Source organism: Aphelocoma coerulescens (assembly GCF_041296385.1).
Source record: "Aphelocoma coerulescens isolate FSJ_1873_10779 chromosome Z unlocalized genomic scaffold, UR_Acoe_1.0 ChrZ, whole genome shotgun sequence".
Lineage (NCBI taxonomy): Eukaryota > Metazoa > Chordata > Aves > Passeriformes > Corvidae > Aphelocoma > Aphelocoma coerulescens.
Window position 1 is genome coordinate 14538215 of NW_027184085.1, and position 21471 is coordinate 14559685.

General features: G+C 37.8%; 1 protein-coding gene across 1 annotated transcript in view; it reads right to left on the minus strand.

Annotated features, from left to right (window-relative positions):
* Nucleotides 1-21471, minus strand: part of OXCT1 (3-oxoacid CoA-transferase 1) — an 83833-nt gene that overhangs the window by 18858 nt on the left and 43504 nt on the right. Inside the window, exons 8-13 of the mRNA XM_069000793.1 lie at nucleotides 19746-19853; nucleotides 17041-17152; nucleotides 16477-16571; nucleotides 15722-15770; nucleotides 11728-11800; nucleotides 10909-10984 (exon numbers count right to left, since the gene is read on the minus strand). Of these exons, the coding sequence (XP_068856894.1) occupies nucleotides 10909-10984; nucleotides 11728-11800; nucleotides 15722-15770; nucleotides 16477-16571; nucleotides 17041-17152; nucleotides 19746-19853 (513 nt within the window). The remainder of the gene's footprint in view (nucleotides 1-10908; nucleotides 10985-11727; nucleotides 11801-15721; nucleotides 15771-16476; nucleotides 16572-17040; nucleotides 17153-19745; nucleotides 19854-21471) is intronic.

A 21471-nucleotide genomic window follows, 5' to 3' on the forward strand; every position in this document is an offset into this window, starting at 1 on the left:
GATACAAAACCTAAAAGTTTATTATTAAATGCCTGGAAAACTTCCTAGTACAAAGCTTTTCTCTTATGCTTCCTTTTATCAGCTATGTGATTCAATGCCTTACAAGTATGAGTACCTATGGTCCATCATAAAAAATATATGGAATAGACTTGTCTCATTAAACTGCCAGGCCAGCTACTAGTTATTCTCTTGATCATTATGGTCTTTTATGTAATGAAGCCAGTATTCACACCCCACATCCCACCCCCCCAAAAAAAATTCTTATTTTCCTACTGTTGGCACAGTGAAGAATAAATCACATCTTCCTAAATCTATAAACAAACCTTTTGGAACTGTTCAGTCAGACTAATATTTAATATTTATCACATCAATTATCATTACTACTAAATATTTCTTAGAAAATACAAATGTGAAAAGGATTTACCTCTGTCCTTAACTTCCTGGCACTGCTCAGATCATTCTCCACCCTGCCAGGAAATACAGAGCTCTTACAGTGACCTCTTACCTGCCTACCAGAGGCTCCATGACAAGATAATGCTGAGTAGCTGAAGATGACATATTATCTCCCCAGTAACTCAGAATCTGTTTGCACTGAGGATTATGGTATCAATATAACTGTCCTGACAATGCCATTACCTCATTTCCAGGCCTTTTAGTTCTATTAACTACAAAAGACCCACAGCAACAAGTAAATTCCTGAGGAACTAAGTGCTGATGAAGGTCAACAACAAATGTACTAGTGGAGAAGCTGTCATCCAGAACTGAGAGAAGAAACATCATCCCACTGTGCATGAAGAAAGAGAAAAATGCAAGCTGAAGAGAAGAACTTAGGGATTTTAAATTGTTTCATCTGCTCTTTCTCTTTAGAAAACATATTCAACGCTATTGGGTGGTGCCTGGTAATGCAAATCAATTCAGCACTAAATGCAACTAGCCAATTCCATGCTTTTATTTTGAGGAATATCCAAAGCATAAGAGATTTGTATTGCTGTCAGTGCATCTACCAAACTACCACAACTAGCACTTTCCCCCACACCATACTGGAAAAGGGGACACCTGCATGCTAAATTTGAATTAAAATATTCGAGACTAAAAGGTGATTCCAAAAAGACACTTTGCTCATTTTTGCCCCACCCTGCTCCCTCCATTTATTTATTTAAGATTATTTTTGTTAGTTCTCAATTACATTGGTACTGCTAGCTTCAGAAACCTTTCAGAAGGAAAGACTTAGTGCAGTGGTAGAATACTGGTAATTTGAAGCACTGTTATAAAACCCATTCCGTCAGAAAGAGCTTGAAGTAAGAATAAAAGATTTTTGAATTAGCCATGCACTTCCTGGGAGGTCCAATGTTGGCAGTATTTATACAGAGGGTTGGGTAGAGAACAGATACAAGCTGACAATTTCCTTGCAGCTTCTCAGTTACAATACAAGGTGGGAATTCTGCTTTTCCCATTGAGCTTGCAATCAGCAGTTTTTTCCAAGTCTTAGTTCAAATAATACTGAAGTGCAAGACATGGAAATTTTGGACCTGATGCTTTGGGTTTTTTAACTGAGATCATCAGCTCTTCTGCTTCTTTGTGTAGGTCATGAACCTACACAGTATTAGTGCAAATTCTTATAATGCCTACTTACTGCAAAATAAACTGTTTTATTATTGTGGTGATGGGACATCATTAAGAAAATATGAGAGAAGGGTACATATTTTCTCATCTAACGCATTTATATCTGAACATTACTTGAGTAGTCAAAATACAACATGAAAGAGCCTGAGGAATTAATTTAGCCTAATAGCAATTCCTGAACAGAAACCTTCATGTTTGTTTGGTCACATGTGGCACCCAAGATAACCTGGCATTCCAGTGGAAACTTGTGAGTACTCCAATGTGGGCAAGACACTCAAGATATTTTTCAAGAGAATGCGAAGTTTTGCCTAAATGATATTTCAAGCAAGCTAGGAAGGTGCTATAGCAAGCAGGAAACAATTTATAAGAAAATTCAAGCAGATAAAACAGATAAAGAAGAGATAGCTGAGAGAAAAGAGAAAAATTCAGCAGCCTTCTAATACTATTAAGGTCTTGAATCCATGCTGGTGTTTTAAAACCTTCCTCTACATTCCCAGGGGGAAGGACTTTTCTTCTGTAACTGAATTTTATACCTACTCCTAATATCGTATGACAAAATGCACCTGAACTGTTGTACTTAAGTTAAAATAACATAATCTTTTGAGACAAACAGGTATTGCATCAACAGTACAGCAGAGCAGATGCTCATGATGACTTTAAGAAACAAGGAAAACTTGTCAGTGGTAAATGCATCTGAAATAATTCCCTTTAAAACTGAATATCAAAACACATGCAAGGTGAAAATGTACACCTGTTTGGAACAGAACCAAGCCACTTCCCTCTTAAGATTCCTTGCCCATGTTGCCAGCTGCCCTAATATTGTATTAAACAAATAGCATTCAGTCTGAAATTTCTCTTTGCTTCCATTAAATAACAGAATAGACATGCCTCACACTATGCTCAAAGTCAGCAAAACTGCTGTTTCAAAAAGTCTTACGGTAAGATAACCAGTGCTTCTAGTTTAAACTGCAAGCTTCCCATTCAACCTCAATTTTCAGGCATACCCCTGAACATCATGAACAAGATTCCTAGGATGAGAGAGCAAAGAATTTAAAGATGTCAGCATTGTCTCTCATGGCCACAGACACAGACGAGGTGTCAGGTATGAAAGGAAAAAAGGTATGAAAGGTGTCCTTATGAAAGGAAATGATTGTATCATGCCAGGGATAAGCACTAAAATTCAGAGCAACTGGAACAGTATGAACTTCACAGAGAAAAGCAGAAATTAAGGTAATGCAGTGGATACAAGATACTGCCATCACAACCATCAGTTGTGCTAATGCTGCAGTCAAAAGGATAAACTGAAGGCCCCTTCAAAGGTCTCTGCTCTGTCCCTCTCTGCAGTATTGCTAACACACGTAAGACACACAGCTCTCGCTCTGTATAAATACTGCCTGCCAGCACAGACGTGTCAGGATCAAACAGCACAGCACTGGGAAGGAGGTCATCAGAGCCATACGTAACTATCTCAATTGTTTGTGGGGTTACACCTGGTTGGTTTGGGAAAGTGCATATTAGCTCAAACCTTTGTTCTATTAAAAAAAAAAAACCAAACTAACAATCAGAAGGTAATATTAAAAAAATATATGTGCACCTATCTACTCTAACTTCATAAAAATGTAGATGTCTCCTTTGCCTGTTGCTAACAGCCCTGTCCTGTATTTAAAGGATATATTAAAGTTATATTTGCAGTTGATTCTAAAATGGAAAGTCACAACTCTTCCCGATTTCACTTTCTACTTTTCCAGTGAAAAAGACTGGATGAAGATTGTATCAAAAAGATGGATAAAGCTCAAGTGTTGTGAACTATACTTCCTTGTTCTATTTTACACTGATTTTATGTCCTTATATGTCCCACTTACAGAATTATTGTAATTACACTGTCAACTAGGACAGCTAGATTAGATTTTACTCTGAGAAAAAAACCTGGGAAGTTATTAACAGGATTTTTCAATCAGTAGAGTGGGTAATGCAACAACAAAACAAAAAGCTAATACAGGCTGAATACAACAAAACTGAACACACACTACATTCACAACAGGGTAAATGTATTTTTTTTAAAGATACAAAAAAACCTAGTTGTATGGCTTAGCCATATAAGAAATGGCCTGATTTTGAAGAATGTTATCCAGATATCTCCTAACACAAACACATAGTGAAAAACAAAACTAAAAAGTAAGTCTAATTTCTGAAAGAATGGAGCATAAGTTCTTGAATTACTTCCTTTTTTGGCAAAATGTAATAACAAGTCTTCCGTAACTTGTAACATACAAAAATATGTGCACTAACTATATTTATATTCTTATTTTCCATAAAATTCCAGAAAATTAGGGATGCATAAAATATGTGCAAAGAAAGCTGGACAAATTTTATTCCTTTGTTGTCCCATAAACCTAACTTGAAAACCACTGGCAACAGATTTGAATGACAGAGTAAAATTCAAATGAATATACTGAGAAACTGCATCTCAGGAGCAATGCAAAACAGTCTGTGACATGCTTCATTGAAATGGATTTGCTTTACAGTGATGAATGTTATTTCAGTGTAATGGGACAATTAAGCTGTCCATTTACCTTTGCATACCACTTCCAAAACACATAGCATGGCATGCAATAATTAAATTTTACTGCCAACATAATACTAGTCTCACTCGAAAGTGATGGTTCCATATCATAGTAACAATTCTCACCACTAACCCACAGATCAGAAGTCCTTTGACATATGCTTGTATTTTTGAGACAGGCAGAATTTCTTCAGCTGCTCTCATTACACAGAAAGCAGAGCTGCCACTTCCCACATTGAAAATTTAAGAGTATGAATAAAATACCAATAGGGAGCTCCTACATTCCTTCCATACAGTCTGAAGAGAAATAAACATGAAGAAAATTGATAGAAAAAGCCCTTGAAAAGGTGGAAGAGGTAGAGCCAACACAATACACTCAGTTTCTCCTTTTTGGCTGCAGGACTCTTGCAAGAGTGATAATTATGTGTTGCAAAGGCTCTGCAGGGCTTTCACGCACATGTTTGTTGGGAGATAAGCAGTAAGCTGATATATTACTGTAGGCTTAATTTCAAGAGGTGTCTGCAAAAACCTAATACATCTTCATACTAAACTAATATCCCGCTGAAAAGTAGATTTCCAAGGAGACTCTGGGTAACTGCAAGTCCCATCCTTCTCCTTTGTTCAACAACTGATGTAGCCTTACTCATGTCCTAGACATCAGACAACTTCATATTACTACTGAGAGAAACCCAGACACTGAGCATAATTAACCTGTGTATTTTCTACTTATATCAATTTTAACCCATTTTATAGTTAATATATAAAATGCCTTTCTTGCAATGCTGTACAGCTTGAAAAAAAACACTTGCATTCAGTGCCACAGATATATTAGGAGAACTAGGAGAGTAACTAGACAATAGGCTTGGATTAAAAATGAAAATATGCCTTGTGCAAAGACACTCCTACTCAAGCAGAGTGACAAACAGGCTGCAATAGGGCTCCTCAAAGAAGACCTACAGTGCTCTCAGGCATTCCAGGATGCATTCTGGGACACCTGTCCTTTCTTCCATCATTAAAAATTATAATTTTACGTAAGAAAAACTCTTGGTGTGGAGCCCTCTGTTCCCAGGCTTGGCACAACAAACAGTAGCTAAAGGCAAAAATGAAACCAAAAAACCATCGTGCAGACACAGAGCAGGCTGGTCTCTGCCAGTTAACTTTTATTTTAAGAATGTCTTTACTAATGAAATTCACTTCATGGTCAAAGCTCCCAAAACTGTGCAAAATATGTACTTTGAAGCTCTGTAGAAAAACTACCAATAATGAATAAAATTATATTCCTAAAGCCTGAGGTTATACTAACCTCTACAGACTGTAAATTAAAAGATTTATTATTGAATTTGAATTAAGTTTTCTCATTTCTTTTTTTCAGATAATCTTCTCTGATAAAGCTTAGAATTTTTGTGTAATTTTATTTAATTCTTAATGTTTTAATCTTCTAAGTTTAGCTAGTCCAAGTTAGAGCATTAAAATCTCAGGCTGCTGATTGCAAAATTTAAGGATTTTTTTTCTTCTCAAGAATGATACAGATTTATGTATCCAAACTGCACCTCCTGCACAAGTTACATCACTCTCTTCTCTTAGTGCTAACTAACTGCACTACCTTAGCAATCAAAAACATTAATTTTAGACTCCAGTTGAAGAATATACAAAGCTAAGGTTTATTCTCTTGGTTTGTATTGTTTGTAGAGAACAGAGATGCTAAATAGGGTCAGGCCCTGTATCATCTCTGAGGCTGCTGCTTGTTAACTTCTGGCCACTAGGCTTTGAGCCTGCTGCCTTAGGAAATGGCCAGCTTCTTTTGCACCTCTGGATGTATCCTGTCTGCCCTTGTGAACTTACACAAATCCAGTTTATTAATCAGTCCACAGTCCTCTTTATGGTTGGTACTAAGTGCCATATCTAAACATCTAAATACCTCCAGGGATGCTGATTCCATTACTTCCCTGGAGAATTTGGTCCAATGCTTGACAACCTTTTTGGTGAGGAAAATGTTCCTAATATTGAATCTAAACCTGCCCTGAAAACACTTAAGGCCATTTTCTCTTGTACTATCAGTTGCTGGGAGACAAGGCTAACCTCCACCTGGCTATGACCTCCTTTCAGGGAATTGTAGACAGTGGTAAAGTCTTCCCTGAGCCTTCTTTTCCAAAGGCTAAACACCCCCAGCTCCCTCAGCTGCTCCTCACAGAACTTGTGCTCCAGACCCTTCACCAGTTTTGTTGCGTTCTGTGGACACGCTCCAGCACCTCAATGTCTTTCCAGAACTGGGTGGCTTTCCAGCCACTCTACCCCAGCCTATGGGGCTGCCTGCGGTTGTTGTGACTCACGATCAGGACTCAGCACTTGCCCTTGTTGAACCTCCCCAGCATTGGGTTCAGCCCATGGATCCAGCCAGTCCAGACCTCTCTGCAGCGCCTTCCTGTCCTGCAGCAGATCAACACTCCTGCCCAATGTGGTGTCACCAGCAAACTGACTGATATTAATCAAGGCTGGCCCCAATACTGAGCCCTGTGGAACTCTACTAGCGACCAGCCCCAGATGGATGTAACTCCATTCACCACCACTCCCTCGGCCCAGCCACCCACAGTTCTTTACCCATCCAACTGTCCTCCATCCAAGCCATGAGCAGCCAGTTTGTCCAGAAGAATGTTGTGGGAAATGATGTCAAAAGCTTTACTGAAGTCCAGGTAGACAACATCCACAGCCTTGCCATCATCCACTAAGCCTGTCAGCCTGTCATAGAAGAAAATCAGGTTCTCAAGCAGGACCTAACTTTCCTAAAGCCATCTGGCTGCTCCCCTGGTTGTCCTGTATGTCCTGCATGAACAGCACTCAGGAGGATCTATTCCATGACCTTCCCTAACACTAAGGGCAGGCTGACAGACCTGCAGTTCCCTCGATCGTCCTTCCGGCCCTTCTGTAGACAGGCGTCACACCTGCCAACCTCCAGTCCCCTGGGACCTCCCAGGTTAACCAGGACTGCTGGTAAATGATGGAAAATGTCTCAGTGAGCACATTCATCAGTACCCTCAGTACCTTGGGGTGGCTCCCATCTGGTCCCATAGATGTGTGTGTGTCTAAGTAGTGTGACAGGTCCCTGACCGCTTCCTCCAGATTGTGGAGGCTTTATTCTGCTTCCTGTCCCTGTTTGCTAGTTCAGGGGGCTCAGTACCTGGGGGAAAACTGGTCTTTTATGGTCTTACCATAAAAGACTAGAGCAAAGAAGGTATTAGGTACCTCAGCCTTTTCCATGTCTTTTGCCACTATGTTTCACCCTGCATCCAATGAAGGATGGAGAACCTCCTTAGCCCTTTTTTTGTTATTAATGTATTTACAGAAGCACTTTTTACTGTCTCCAATGGCAGTAGTCAAATTAAGTTGGACTTTGGCTCTTCTAATACTTTCCCTACATAACCTCATGACATCCTTGTAGTCCTCCTGAGTATGCTACCTTCTCATTAATGATTTACTGCATAGTTAAATTTTTCCTCTGTAAGAAGTTTCTGCATAGTGAAATCTGATGTCATGGACATTTCATCCATTTTGTGCTATCAGATTAATCAAATTCCAGCTGCAGGGATCCTCCACTATTGTTTCAGTATTTTTTCTGCTAGTACAGCATGTCAGCTGTATCAGTAGTCATATTAGGGTTGTTTAATGTTATGGGATGCTCAGAAATGTGTATTAAAAAGACAGAAGCTTTGGTGTCACAGGGAAACATGGCAGAAGTTCTGGTGTTTTGTTCTGACCTATGCCCAGCCTCTGATACACGTCACAACAGCAATCATAGTTATGTGCCTTCCCTCAGGAAGAATGGGGAAAATAAAGCAGTACTTTGCACAAGCTGAAGCTGTAGTACTTTGTAGTAAGCTTCTGCCCTTGCAGAAGGGCAGTAGAAACTGTTTCATAAACGTTCCTATTCCAAGGGTTTCAAAAAGACACTGGTAGAAAGGAACTCAAACAAAGCAAGTACATGCAGGGATTTGTGCAGTCAATCCCCCAGTTTTTAAAAACCCATGTGAGACAATTAATGCTGCTGCTCTGTACATGCTGGGAAGCTGCCCTGCTATTCTGACATTATCTGACATTAGCTTGAGACATACAGACAGGTCAGATACTGTGTTCTGCACTCATGAAATGAAATGTAGTACCCATCCAGTAGCAACCAGCAGCTACGGGCTATCTGTTCTGGCCTATCTGCCCTACTCCATAACCATGACCTCAGTGTTTCTCTTCAACCTCTCTTGGCCACCTTCTCCCAGCTGCACTCTGTTTCCAGGGGATTCACAGAAATTTGCCACCTCCTTCCTTTCCCTCCTCAGAAACCCTCTTGTTAGCTGGAGAAATACCAAAGTGAGGAAGACAAAAAGCCATTAAGTAGTAGTGCTTAATGGAATAAAATTACCAATAAATGCCAGTATTTAGGAAGTAACTTCTGCTAAGCAAACAGCATTGTTTACTGCAGGTGCTTAAAATATTCACACCCTCTTCTTCCTTTACTCATGGGATTTTTCTCTCCATTAAAAGTCAGCAGATAAGAGCAAAGATAAAGGGCTGTAATTACTGCAATGAGACTTCCTCAGCTCAGTTTGTAATAATAAGTGCAAGGAAACACACACATGCACACGCTAGGGTTCAAGTGTTAGCAAGCTCTTATGGGACAGAAAGGACTGCTTCATGATGGTGCTTGCTCAAAACATACAGAGTTATTGCTTGCCTCTGAAATAATGGCAAATACCATCAATACAAGAACCCAAAAGCTACAGTGTATAAGAAATATTTAACCAAAACTAAATGAAAAACAAAGTGAAGTGTTAGAACAAAATACAGCTTAAAGTTGCCTTACACTATGAGTTTTCAGCAAAGTCAATCTTTGTATCACCCACACACAAATCTTGTGACTAAAAAAGAAACACATCTTGCTCATAATTAAATTTAACTGACAATAATATATCATCTTATTTACAGGAAAAGCAGGGAGATCTGAATATCTATGGGTTGGTTAATCCCATTTTAAAAATCTTTACTGTAGAATAGTAGTAACACATCAATAAAGTAGATTAAGAAACATCCATCCAACAGATCTCAATAAAAGTAACCAAAGAGAAATTATTGCTGCTTGGAAAGGCTACTGGTTGGATTTATGAAGTATCATTGGGCACATTTACTCAAAAGTTAGTACAAACTTACTGCAGAGGAAATTTGCAAACAGCCAAAGATTAGTAAGAGTGGAAAATTATGACAGCAAAAAGTCACAAGGATCCATTTGACTTAGACTGTAGTATGTAGTAAGAAGATACATCTCAAAGGTAACAAAAAGTCAAACAGTATTGAAAGTTGCATTTTATACTTCCCTGTTTTGAAAACATACTTGTTATTCATAAATTTGGGGTCGAACAGAACTGAGAGGCAACTTCATAGGTAAAATAAGGAATACCAGATATAAAAAATAATCTTCGCAGTATGTACGAATGCAAAACGAAACTCAGTATCTTTCAGAGAACATAAGGCACTGAGGGAAGAACATGTAAATCTGCACTTTTTGGAGAAAGATTACAATCAATCTTAGCTTCAATGTTTCAGGAAATGTATGTGTAAACAAATCTTTTTACTAGTACAAAACGCTGTCTTTATCTTTTGATAGTTCAGATCTTGAAAGGCACATTTCAACCTAGCCATAACCCCTTCTCATGCCCCACAATTGTTCACACAGACACCTGGAGTAGCCCTTCACTAACCCTTTCTCCCACACCTGCTTGTATCACTCCCATGTCAGACTCTGTCCCCTCTCCATAAAAGCACCTTATGCTCCAGCCACTGCTCCATGACTTCCATGCTCAAAGGTCTGCTGGAGAAGTCACAGACTGCTGGGTTCAACTAATGCTTTTCCAAGAGACAGGACATTCATTTGGGTTTTTGTCCTCCTATAATCATCTTTCAGTTTCCCAAACCCGTTAACACTGCTCAGGCAGATAGAAATATGCCTCATTACTTTAAACAAGGTTAATAAGAAAATTTGCTTCTAGACATCTCTGATACAAACCATATCAAAAAGTATCATATTGAAAGCCATTGAAAATAGTAAACTTGTCAACAGTATGAAAGTTACTTATGTTGTTTAATGTTAAAACATAAAGTTCAAAGAATGGCTTAATGTCATCAGCTGCTTAAATAATACTGGGATAAGCTTATATTTCTATCATTGAAGCCTGAAGGTCTGTTTGGCTAAATACAGCATTATTGCTTTTTTCTTAATGTATTTGAAAGGGCAATGCTGCAATCTTTTGACAGAAACACAGAAAAATAATGCAGACTTTAAAAATTAGTTTGTAATGAGCTACATGCTGTTTTACACTTTCCTTCACCTTACTGTTCCAAGTACAACCATACAAAAGTTGTCACTGTCAAGAAAAAGCATCAGTCCTCAGCAAAAGAACCATGATATCTGAAAGGCATGGACATAACAGGCAGGAAAAAGGCTTGCATAAATAATGTTTTGCTTTTCACAGTGTGCAAGCATAATTTTAGAAGGCTGACTTCTCATAATGGATTGCTTGGTGCCAGCAGTATACAGGAAAAATACACATATGCTCTGTTTTAGTGCTTTTAGCTTCACAACCCCCATTCTAATTCTGCCCTTTTCTCCTTTGCCTGATCCTCAGTTACATTTATATTATCCTAAACACAGTACACTGACAGTAGTTCAAAAACCTACTTACAGGAATCATCCAGTTGGCCAGGTCACCGTACTTAGACACCTGCATAGCTCCAAGCATTGTCAAATCAACATGACCTCTGGCAACAGAAAGTGTGTAATTAGCATATCATGTTAAAGTAACAGCCCACAAACCTTAAGCTTTTGTTCATTCTCATTACACCAATTTAAAAATGGTGGCATATGACAGAAGTAGCAACCATTCGTCACAGATGTAATTGGGGTTTTCCCCCTAGATGTATCACTGATGCAAATGTCTCTTTATGCCTACCGAGTCTCAAAAATGTTCCTACATTTGTCTGGTTTGGTTAATTGATTGCGCAGTCAATCAACTCTGAACTTGTGCTTTTTGGTACACTCCTTAACATATTTACATGCACTCATTATCTTTTCAGAGCCATTAGGATCTAGTGTTTGTTTGCATCCAACCTCCTTTCTGCAAAATAAACAAAAAACAGGTGCGGATGTTGAATTTCCATTAAGGAGGTGGAATGAGGATCACAGTTGCAAGCTGAGCACATAAAATATACAGCGTGCAAGTACAGATTAGATACTTGGAAATGACAAAAAAATAGTTGCTAAAACATAGTTATAAATGTGTTTATATATGGCCAGGTGGTGGTAGGCACAAACATCACCATGGTATCTATTAGTTACAGTGGATTTTTATTTCCAGTAGTTAGACCTAACCCTCTGTAAACCACCACTGATTAAGTCCATGACGATTTTACAGGTTGTTAAATGCTAACCACATTTGAAAGAAATACTAATGAGTTTATTCTTTTCCCATTTCAAAAAGATCAGGGTTTGTGCTGTTACATACCCTCTTATCATTGCAAATGATTCATCACTAGAGAAATAGGAAGAACCTGGAAGAACAGTGACTGTCTCCTTACCTGTAAAAGAAATAAGCTACAGTATGTACGCATTTTATCTCTTTGACAAATGAAGTCACAGCTATTTACCAACAAGTAAGAGGTTTTTATCAAATTCTTTTGGATTCAGTACAACTACGGACCTGATTACACTTACTACGTCACATGTAAACCTAATCAATCCTATTGAATTGTGAAGCAGTTTGTTAGAATTTCCAGTGATCGGATTGCTTGCTCTTTGACCACCAGCAGTTCCAGACAAGCCATCATGAACACCAGAGTGTAAGAAATATCTATGGGCTTTAGCTTTCTGCTCCATTCACAGAAAAAGTGAGAAGTAACTGTCTTTTGAAACAGAGAAAGATAAAGTCTTCAGGACACGGAAAGGCTGCAAGGAAAAGCAAGCAGATCAGATTGAACAATTTATAGTGCTAATAATGAAAAATACAAAAAAAAAAAATGACAGGTCTAGTCTATTCTTGCTTTTTTAAAGGGCACAAGAAAATGTGCTTCTGTGTGTTGTACTGTTCTCTGAACGACGCTTGAGTCAAGCAATGGAGCACACCTGGCAGTGTCTTATTTCGACTCTGTCCAGGCCCCTTTACTTCCTCTTCTGCCTGTGCTTTGAACCAGTCTAGGCAACAAACATTTACACAGGGTGCCTCTGAAAGGGCAGAAGAAATACAGATGAAGGTTAAATTATAAAAAAAGCATGGTAAACTTGAGAGGAAAAAAAACCAAACTGAAATATTTTAGCAACAGGTGACATAGAGAAGAAACAGTGTAATAACAAAGGGGAAGGGGAATAAGACATCATTAAACAGTTTCCAGAAAACAAAGGAAAAAAGCCAATGAGATTAACTGAGAGAATGGGAAAAGGGAGAGGAACAGTCCATAAAACTTGAAGCAGAGATCTAAGATAAGTGCTTTAATCATTGAGTTAATCTGATATATATTTTATGCCATTTGCATGGAAATTAAATTTTGACACACAGAATAGTATAGAATTAAGGCCATACAAGTGGGTCCTGCACACTTCTCAAGAATTCACCATGCTAACACCCAGACCTGCTGAGACTGCCTGAATTATCTTTCCCTACAGGGCACCCATCCAAGGCAGTGGGAGAGAAAACAGGGTTTGCAGGCAGCAACATGGAGATAGAAGCCTGGGATAAAGTGACAAGGTAAGGTAATGATGAGAAGAAAGACACACAGGCTTAGGACCACAGAATAATGTAAAAAGAGCACCACATTACCCACTTCTTGAAAATGCTCTCAGGAGGTCAGTACTTTTAAATATTTCTGCTGTAATACAGTAGTCTACCTTTCAGTCGCAGTCAAGATCTACTTCATGTGAGACATTAAGAAAATGGGACAAACAGAAAAACCCATACATATTTCAGAGCAATACAATTACATTTGCAGAGAGAAATTTGGCAACAGCCAAAATCAAGTATATGTTTTAAAGACTTCAAACCAGACTTTGGAGCTGATGCTGGATCATTCCAGTTAATGAATGAGAACAAGATTAATAATTTCTATTCCTCTGCCATTTGGCTTCTGCTTTTTTCTGTCTTGGGGTGACTGTCTGACGTGTATCCCCTATCGCTGCTCTATGCCCAGAAATTAATTTTGTGTCTTTCTGTGCCTTTAAGCTGAACCTGAGAGGGGGGAGAGGAAAAAAACCGAGCAAACTCAAAGCAGTTGTTCAAGGACACAGATACACACTCCTCTGCATCCTGCTTGCAGTAGAGAGGGGAGGAAGCACCCTGCTTGCTTTTCAGACAGCTTGTGGCTCTTTTTTGTCTGGAGGGAGACGGAGAATTGAACTTTGTTTTCATGGGACTTTGGTTTTTTCCCTTCCTCTTTTTTTGGACTGTTTCAACATCAGAACACATCAGGAAAATTTTTCATCAAGGTCCCAGAGGTGGGCCCACCACAACCCAGCTCCAAGGAGAGGGAGAGAGACTACAGAAGGACTCTGAAATTTTCCCAGGTTTCTCTCCACAGCGAGAAGTTTTATTATTTAGCATTATTATCCTTTTCCTGTGTGTTTGTTAAATAAATACTTCTTATCTCTTTCACTTTCCTCCAAGGAAAATTTCTTTTTTTCCCAAACCTGGTGGGGGAGGGGTGGTTGTGGCCTGCCTTCTATCACAGGATATTTTTCCTCTAAATTTTTCCAAACTGGCACAACATGGTTTTACAACTTTGGCTGGAAAGTACCTAGAATGGTCTTAATCCAACCATGTGAATGTTTCAGCAATTATAGCAATAATTATTTTGGTGGTAGGTCTGAGGTTAGTCTATCCCATGTCCTGTCTACTGCAGCTTCAGAGGGACATGTGAAGCTGCTTAACACCGAATAACCAATACTAGAATAATCTAATTTCCATGTTGCATTCTGACCTCTTATGTTAGGTTCATCCCTTCTAGATTAACTCTTAAAATATGTTTATCAACTGTAAATAACAATTCAAGATTATCTTGATTCCCACGTTACAGCACAACTTTTTCAGAGAATTTATGAAGTTCTTGGATATTTTTTCACTGTCACTCTGTTAATATGTTCATTTTTCATGCACACCCATATTAAAACTTAAGTTCTAATGTGCATGCATATAATTTCACACTTACAGTATTTTTTTTTCTTCTAAATAATTTTTTTCCTTCCACACCTCTGACATATTCCTTCATACAGTGTATCAAAACAATTACATAGATACTGGTGAAATGGTGGAGTAGATTTCTTAATAATTTTTTATTTCAAACCAGAAAATGGCCTCAAATAACTCCACATTTAAAATATAGTACAGTAACAGGGCAATTACATAGCACTATGATAAGTATCATTTAGTTGAGCCAGGCAGCAAATGTTTCAAGTCAGTGAACAACTGCTGGACTGATATTAAATTTAAATTATTTTATGTCAGTGTTTTATCTCCTTTGACTTTTCTGAGTTTAATTGTACTTGCTAACAGCCATTGAGAAAGGTACTGTCTGTATAGATACATATGTACACACTCATACATGTATTTGTATGTATGCATGTGTATATTTGAATAAAAAATATGAAATGTGTATACTCGAAAGAAAAATATGAAATGTGTATATTTTCCATATAAAAAACCAACTAAAATGTCAGCTCTATCACCTACAGCATTAACATCAGCAGCAAGGTTCCAAAGCCTACTTCTGTTTGTCACAATGCAATATTTAAGTGTATCTTTACATGCAAACAGAGAATGTACACAGGCACAACTTTTCCACAAAAACAAAAAGAAATCAGACAGGTGCACTAAATCATAAGAAACTTACATTTTTACATTGCATAGCTGCTTCTGAGGTGAAATGCCCCAAAACAGCTGGGCAACCACAGTATGTGAGAACTGCCATTCCCTGCTAACAGTGGCAAAAGCAGCTGCCTGCAGCAGCACCCTCAGTGTGCCAGGTCCCAGCTGAGCAGCTCTTTCCCCCTGCCTTGGCTACCACTCCCTCTCTGAATGCAAATGAGTTCTATTCCTGGCTGGGAATAAACCAGGCCATTATACGCAGGATGTTTTAAAACATGTCCCAAGCATAAATCATTGAAAACCATTTTCTAGAAGACTCAGGGTGAAAAGCAGCAGGAAAACAAACCTATATTCCCATACAGGCTGCACGAAACAATCTCACTTCTGGAAAGGATGATTTGACCGTTTACTGACTGGTCTGGAAGAGAGTCTCCCCCAGTAGCTACTGAAATGAATCAAAGCATGATTTCTAACTAGAATATTAAACATTGTCATTGATCAAAAGAAGCCTTCACTTAAAAGACAAATATATTAATATTTATTATCAAATAAAACAGGACGCTGGGTTCAAATACTGTGTCAAAAGAAAATTTTTAGATTAACAATGAATAGCCACTTTCCATTAATTAAATTTAATTTAAATATTTACCTGCATTAATCAGATCTGGATCTACTTCATTTTCAAGTGGATAAGGACCCTGATAACAATACAGATTTATGTCAAACTTTATATTAAAATACCTTTAAAATACAATCCATAATTGCCGTATTATTTCTAATGGTTATTACTGAAAACAGATCATGGCAGACATGCGGTTTTTTATCTTTTTTTAATCAGAATTCTATTTTTTTATCAGAAAAAAATCCTGACATTACAAGGCATGATTTACATCAAGTAACGTATCAGGGCTGATGGACATACTGTTCAAGGATGTTAGAGTTACTAAACAACCTTGAAGTAAGAGGTTTGTTTGATTGGGCTTTTTTTTTTGTTCTTAACCAAAGCGACAGACATTTTTCAGAAAAAGGTCATAACTGCAACTTCATAAAGCCATGTGACAGTAAAGACAGTAAAAATAATATTCACTTTAAGCTTTATTTAAAATTATGTTTGATAAGGTTTACAATGCTCGGTCTTGCAAACTCCTGATGATTCTGAGTCCAGAAAATCACATACTTAAGGACATCCTTAGCAAAGTAGCACCATAATCATAAAATGATAATTTCCTAAAGAACTTCCCTGCAGCACAATGAGAATTTTATGGTGATGTAATATAGCACATATTTGAATATGATTTTTTAGTAATATAATAATCAAGTTGGAGGTGGGCAGGAAATAAAATACAGCCACAGGAAAATACAAACACTATAATAAGATATATTCTGACCAAGATATATTCTTACCAAACCCAGGACTCCATTTTCACTCTGTAAGTGAACAGTTATATCTGGACTGATAAAGTTACTGGCCAACAGTGGGATTCCAATACCTAGATTAGCTGAAAAGAAGTGGTTAAGGCACAAACACTCATTGTAAACTAATAAATTTTTAAAAATTACTATTGTACTATGAGTTGATTAGAAGTATTCCCTTCACAAGCACTTTTGTTTTTAGTTAGATATCTCATATTTGTGATGAATTATTTCGCCATTTGAACTGTCTAATTGCATTCTATCAAATCCTTTACATGACAAAAAAAACCCAACAGTGCAAGTAAAGCTTCTTTTCCAAGTTTTTCAAAAACTTCTTGTGACACATTTAACTGCTAATAAAACCACCAGAAATAAAAACTCCACATATTTTATGTCTTAGCATCCCTTCTATTTCAATTGGGTACTAATAAAATGAGAGAATCCCAGGATCTGGTAAAGACAATAAGCATGTTAATTAACCTGTTCTAAACAAACCATTTGGGTTTGTTATTCTAGTCAGCAATCACTTTAATCTATGGCACAACTGAAGGATACCATACATGCCATCCTCAAACTCTAAAGCAGCCCGTTTGATGATCCTCTCCCTCACATTATCTCCTGTTTTTTGTTGGGCTTTTGAGCCTTCAGGCTTTCGGATTGATAAGCGCTGCAAAATAAGAAGTAATCATAAGTAAAGATTAGAATCCAGATTCTTGCTTCTCAAGACACAAAAGCCTGATTTGTGATTGCACTGAGATACTTGCTCTAAGAATAAAGTTATTTATTCATCTTCCACAAAAACAACCTTTTATTTTATGCATTCAAGCTTATCTAAGTGAATGGAGTCATCAAATATCGCCAGTGACAACCTTAGAGCAAAATATTATTTCTTCATCTGTATTGCCAAGCCTGATACATAGAGAAGTGGTGAAGAAGGCACCAAGCATTAGTGGAAATACTAGCAAGTCTGAGATTCATTACCCCAGAGATACCTAAATAGATTCATAAAATGTCAGCCAAAAATACAAATACTGATCTCTTTCTGCATTCATTCAATTCAATGAGCTACTCTAGATTTATAAGGATGAGACAGACAAATGCCATTCATCTAAAGAAACTGGGAGCTAAGAAACAAAGTTTTCAAACATAAATCTCTATAATCTTGCACACCTCCATGAAGTTGTTTCCTGAAATTTTCTCATCTCAAGTTGATGTTCTGTAAATCACATGTAGGTGAAAATGCCAAGACATTCAAGAAATTTGTAACATCTTCCTTTTAAATTATTGTCGACACAGATTATGTTCTTTCACATTTCTCCTACGCATAAAAAATTCCTCTGGGCAACATCATGTCCTGCACCCCCATATGTCTTTATACCCTTTGCTACTTCAGGCTACAATTAACACATCAGAAAAAATTATCCTGTTACTTTTCATCACCACAAAAGAATTTTTGCAGAGTCACTCTCCCCTTAGGCAGTCAGAAACAGTCAGTATCAATCCTCTTGAATTTCCCATCAACTTCCTTTTTATGCCTTGGCTATTTTCCCTAGAATTGCTTGACTTGTGGATTATGGATAAAGTAAGAACAATTACAGAGGGTTTCTACACAGCAAAGAGAAGGCTGGCTAGAAATTATAGCTGGTGCTAGAGACCACTTTTGAGCCATATTAGGCAAGAACTGCTATTTAAAGCCAGTAAGAACTATGACAGACTAGCTTATTTTTATTTCTTATGTTCCTCATCTTCTCTCACCACTTATCCTACTCAGTGCTTTTCTGTGCACAGCCAGCTCATATATAAAATTTAACTTAAGAGTAAATAAAGCTGCCATTTCTTTCCTATACCTCTAGTAATGAGAGGTGCCACCGCCAGAATTACAAAATTGCATAATCAAAATTAATCTCTGTTACAGTTTTGCTTGGCAGTTAACAGTAGCTTTCTCCCTCACCCCTGCCCCCCTTTTTTTCTGAAGCATATAGGGAAGGGGGCAGCTGACTGGGTAGGTATGCAACAGTCATCATTCAGTAGGTATTGACTAAATACGTATTCACTTATGCAACCAAGACGCAGTAGAAGCAATAGTTTAATAAATGAAAAAAAGATTTCTGTCATAAAAGGTAAAAAGCTTTTCTGGGAGATAATGCAGCCATTCCAGAGAAGAAAACAGGCCATTAATTGCAATCCAACCTAACATAACCAGAGGAAAAAAAAAAAAGTTTGACACATCTGTTTGCAGTCAATTACTCAACAACATGCAATATGCTTTTGCAGAATGAACAGATGGAATTAAAAAAAAAGCTTCTTAATCTTAGCATTCACAAAAGAGAATGCTCAGAGAAAAGACACTGTATGACTTTCTAGGACTTTGTGACTTGATTTTAATAACAAAAGTTTAATTATCACAATTCCTTTCTGCACTTTTTTCTCACAGATTTTTTTTTCCTTGTGTCGTATATCTTCCCTTCTACCAGCTTTTCTGACAACATTTTGAATAACTCCCAGCTCCAGAGTATGAAGACACAGAAGAAATACAGAATTTTCAACTGCACTTTAAAACCATTGTCACATCACCAAATGAATATAGGGACATAGCCTGAGTGTGACAAAGACACAGAAACAACAAAGAACAATTACATAATCATAATTTTCTTGGATGTTTTCAGTGGTGGAATATTATTGCTACAATTTTAGTAGTTATTGACATATTTTATTCAGACCAGAAAGGCCACTAGCTAAAAAAGTTCCTGATTAAAGAAAAAGGAACAAAGGTTTCCAGGACCTTTGCAATATAACATAATTCAATACATGGCACAAAAGGGACTGAGGCTGGCCCTACCTGCCCACATCAAAAGCTCTCCAGTGGAAAAGAAAGTAGCTATTTGTCAAAGTCAGATCCTTGTCTAGGTATTCCTCTTGTTGTGTCTACAGCAGGTGAACTGAGAGAGGGAAGGAGAATGAAGTAGCATTTTCCACTAGATTTTCAACTGCAGTAAATTCATCCAGGGCTACAGGCAGTTGCTCTAAATTATTCCGGGACTTAACCACAGAGTCTGAAGTGTAAGAAAGAAGGCTCAATCCTCAGGCCACCATCTAACTACGTAAGTACCTACCTAAGCTCCAGTTCTTAGCAAAACTTGATGAGTCTTTCTTACACTATTTTCTCAGCACTAAGACTTGGAGGCTAAAGTAAAAATCATGCAACTTTTAAATACACCCCAAGCTGAAAACTGTTGTGACTGAGAAACTCAGCTACTTACTTCAATTCTTTTCTCAAACTTCTCTCCTTGTAACAGACGATCAACATAGATTTTGGGAACATGAATGTCTTCTGGGGCAAATGCTCCTATATCAACAATTTCTTCTACCTACAGAGTGAAAAGGAAAAGTGAAAATATTTAGAAAAAAATATTCAATGAGAGGTTTTATTACCAATGAAGTTTTGAAATGAAATATTAATATACAGCAGATCACATCAAGAAAACTAAGGAAAGGGACAAAATAGATATAGTCTTTGAAAGAGGTTAACTTTGATGCTTATCTGTCCTCTTCTTTCAAAGCATATTTCTTCATACAAATTGAAGGTAATTTATGTTTTAACAGGCCCATTTGTACAGCCAACTTGAAGAAATATACTATGTACAGTTACATCAGAGTTGTTTGTACCTACAAGTAATTTCTGCCCAAACAGAGGAAAACAATATGCTAGTAACAAAATATCAAAATATAATGCAGAAGTATGAATTTAGAGGATACATACACAGAAACTGGATCAAAGGTTTTCCATAGTGTACTCAAAAATAAAATAGAAAACATATGAACTGTAATAATGGATTGCAAGAAAGAATATGCAAGATGAGGATCTAGAAGGCTTTACAGCTATTAAAACAGATTTAGCACAAAATGACACTCATCCACACATAGTAGATTTGAAATGTCACCTGTCTGGAGCACCATAAACAATAGGGGTTTCCTTCCTCTGTCTGAGTTGGGGGTGGTCTAGTTAGAGACCCTGCTATAGACAGATACCTGCAGCACAGACCCTCAGCCATGGCTCGTGCTTTCCCTGACAAGTCTGAGGCACACAGAGCACATCTCACTCTGCCACAAAACAGACACTTAGTGTTGTTTGCAGTGCCCCAACCACAGGGAGAACATGTAATGTTAGAGCAACAGGCAAAGATAACAGACAACAATCTACTACACAGGATATAAGAATGTACTCGAAGATTAAAAGAAAGTTCCCAAAATGCTTTATCACCAGCAATTTATTAAACTCTTAGGGATGTCCAAACACTAATGACCCCAAAACAAGACCCGGGGTATGGTAAGGGTAAAGCTCTTAACAGCTATCAGCGGTGAAGCAACATTAAAGAGTTTAAAACTCAGTCTGATATCCTACTGCACAATATGATCAATACTAAAATCTATAGTACCTCCAATAGACAATTAACTTCCTGCTGTGCCTTGAACTGTGACAATAAACAAACAAAGAAACCAACTAATCCACCCTAAAAGCAGGAGAGGGAGAAGAAAAATTAAAAAACTAAAGGTCACAGGATCAGGTTCAGATGATCCCTAAAAAAAGCCCTGGATTAAAGAGACAGAGAGGATGTGCTGTGAAATCTGCAATGCAAGCATCCGAAGCAAGAGGCGAGAACAGCTACCACAACACCAGCCTTAGTGTTCATGGAGAGCAGAGCCCCACATCCAGAAAGCCCTTACCAAAGATAAGGAGGAGACCATCAAATCAGTGTCTTGAAAATTCTGACTTGGGTATTCATGAAAAAATGCTACAGTGTCATCCATCTCACTTGAAGTTTCTTATTTTATACATACATTTCAAGATTAATATGGAGACCAAGTCAAAGACGGGGTAAAATGAAAAAATCCTGAAGCACACAGCTGAAGCACAATGAACTTTTGGTGCAGTGACTACTGTCAGAAAATGCTCAAAAAGGAGGAGAAGCAGGAGACAAGGCTTTC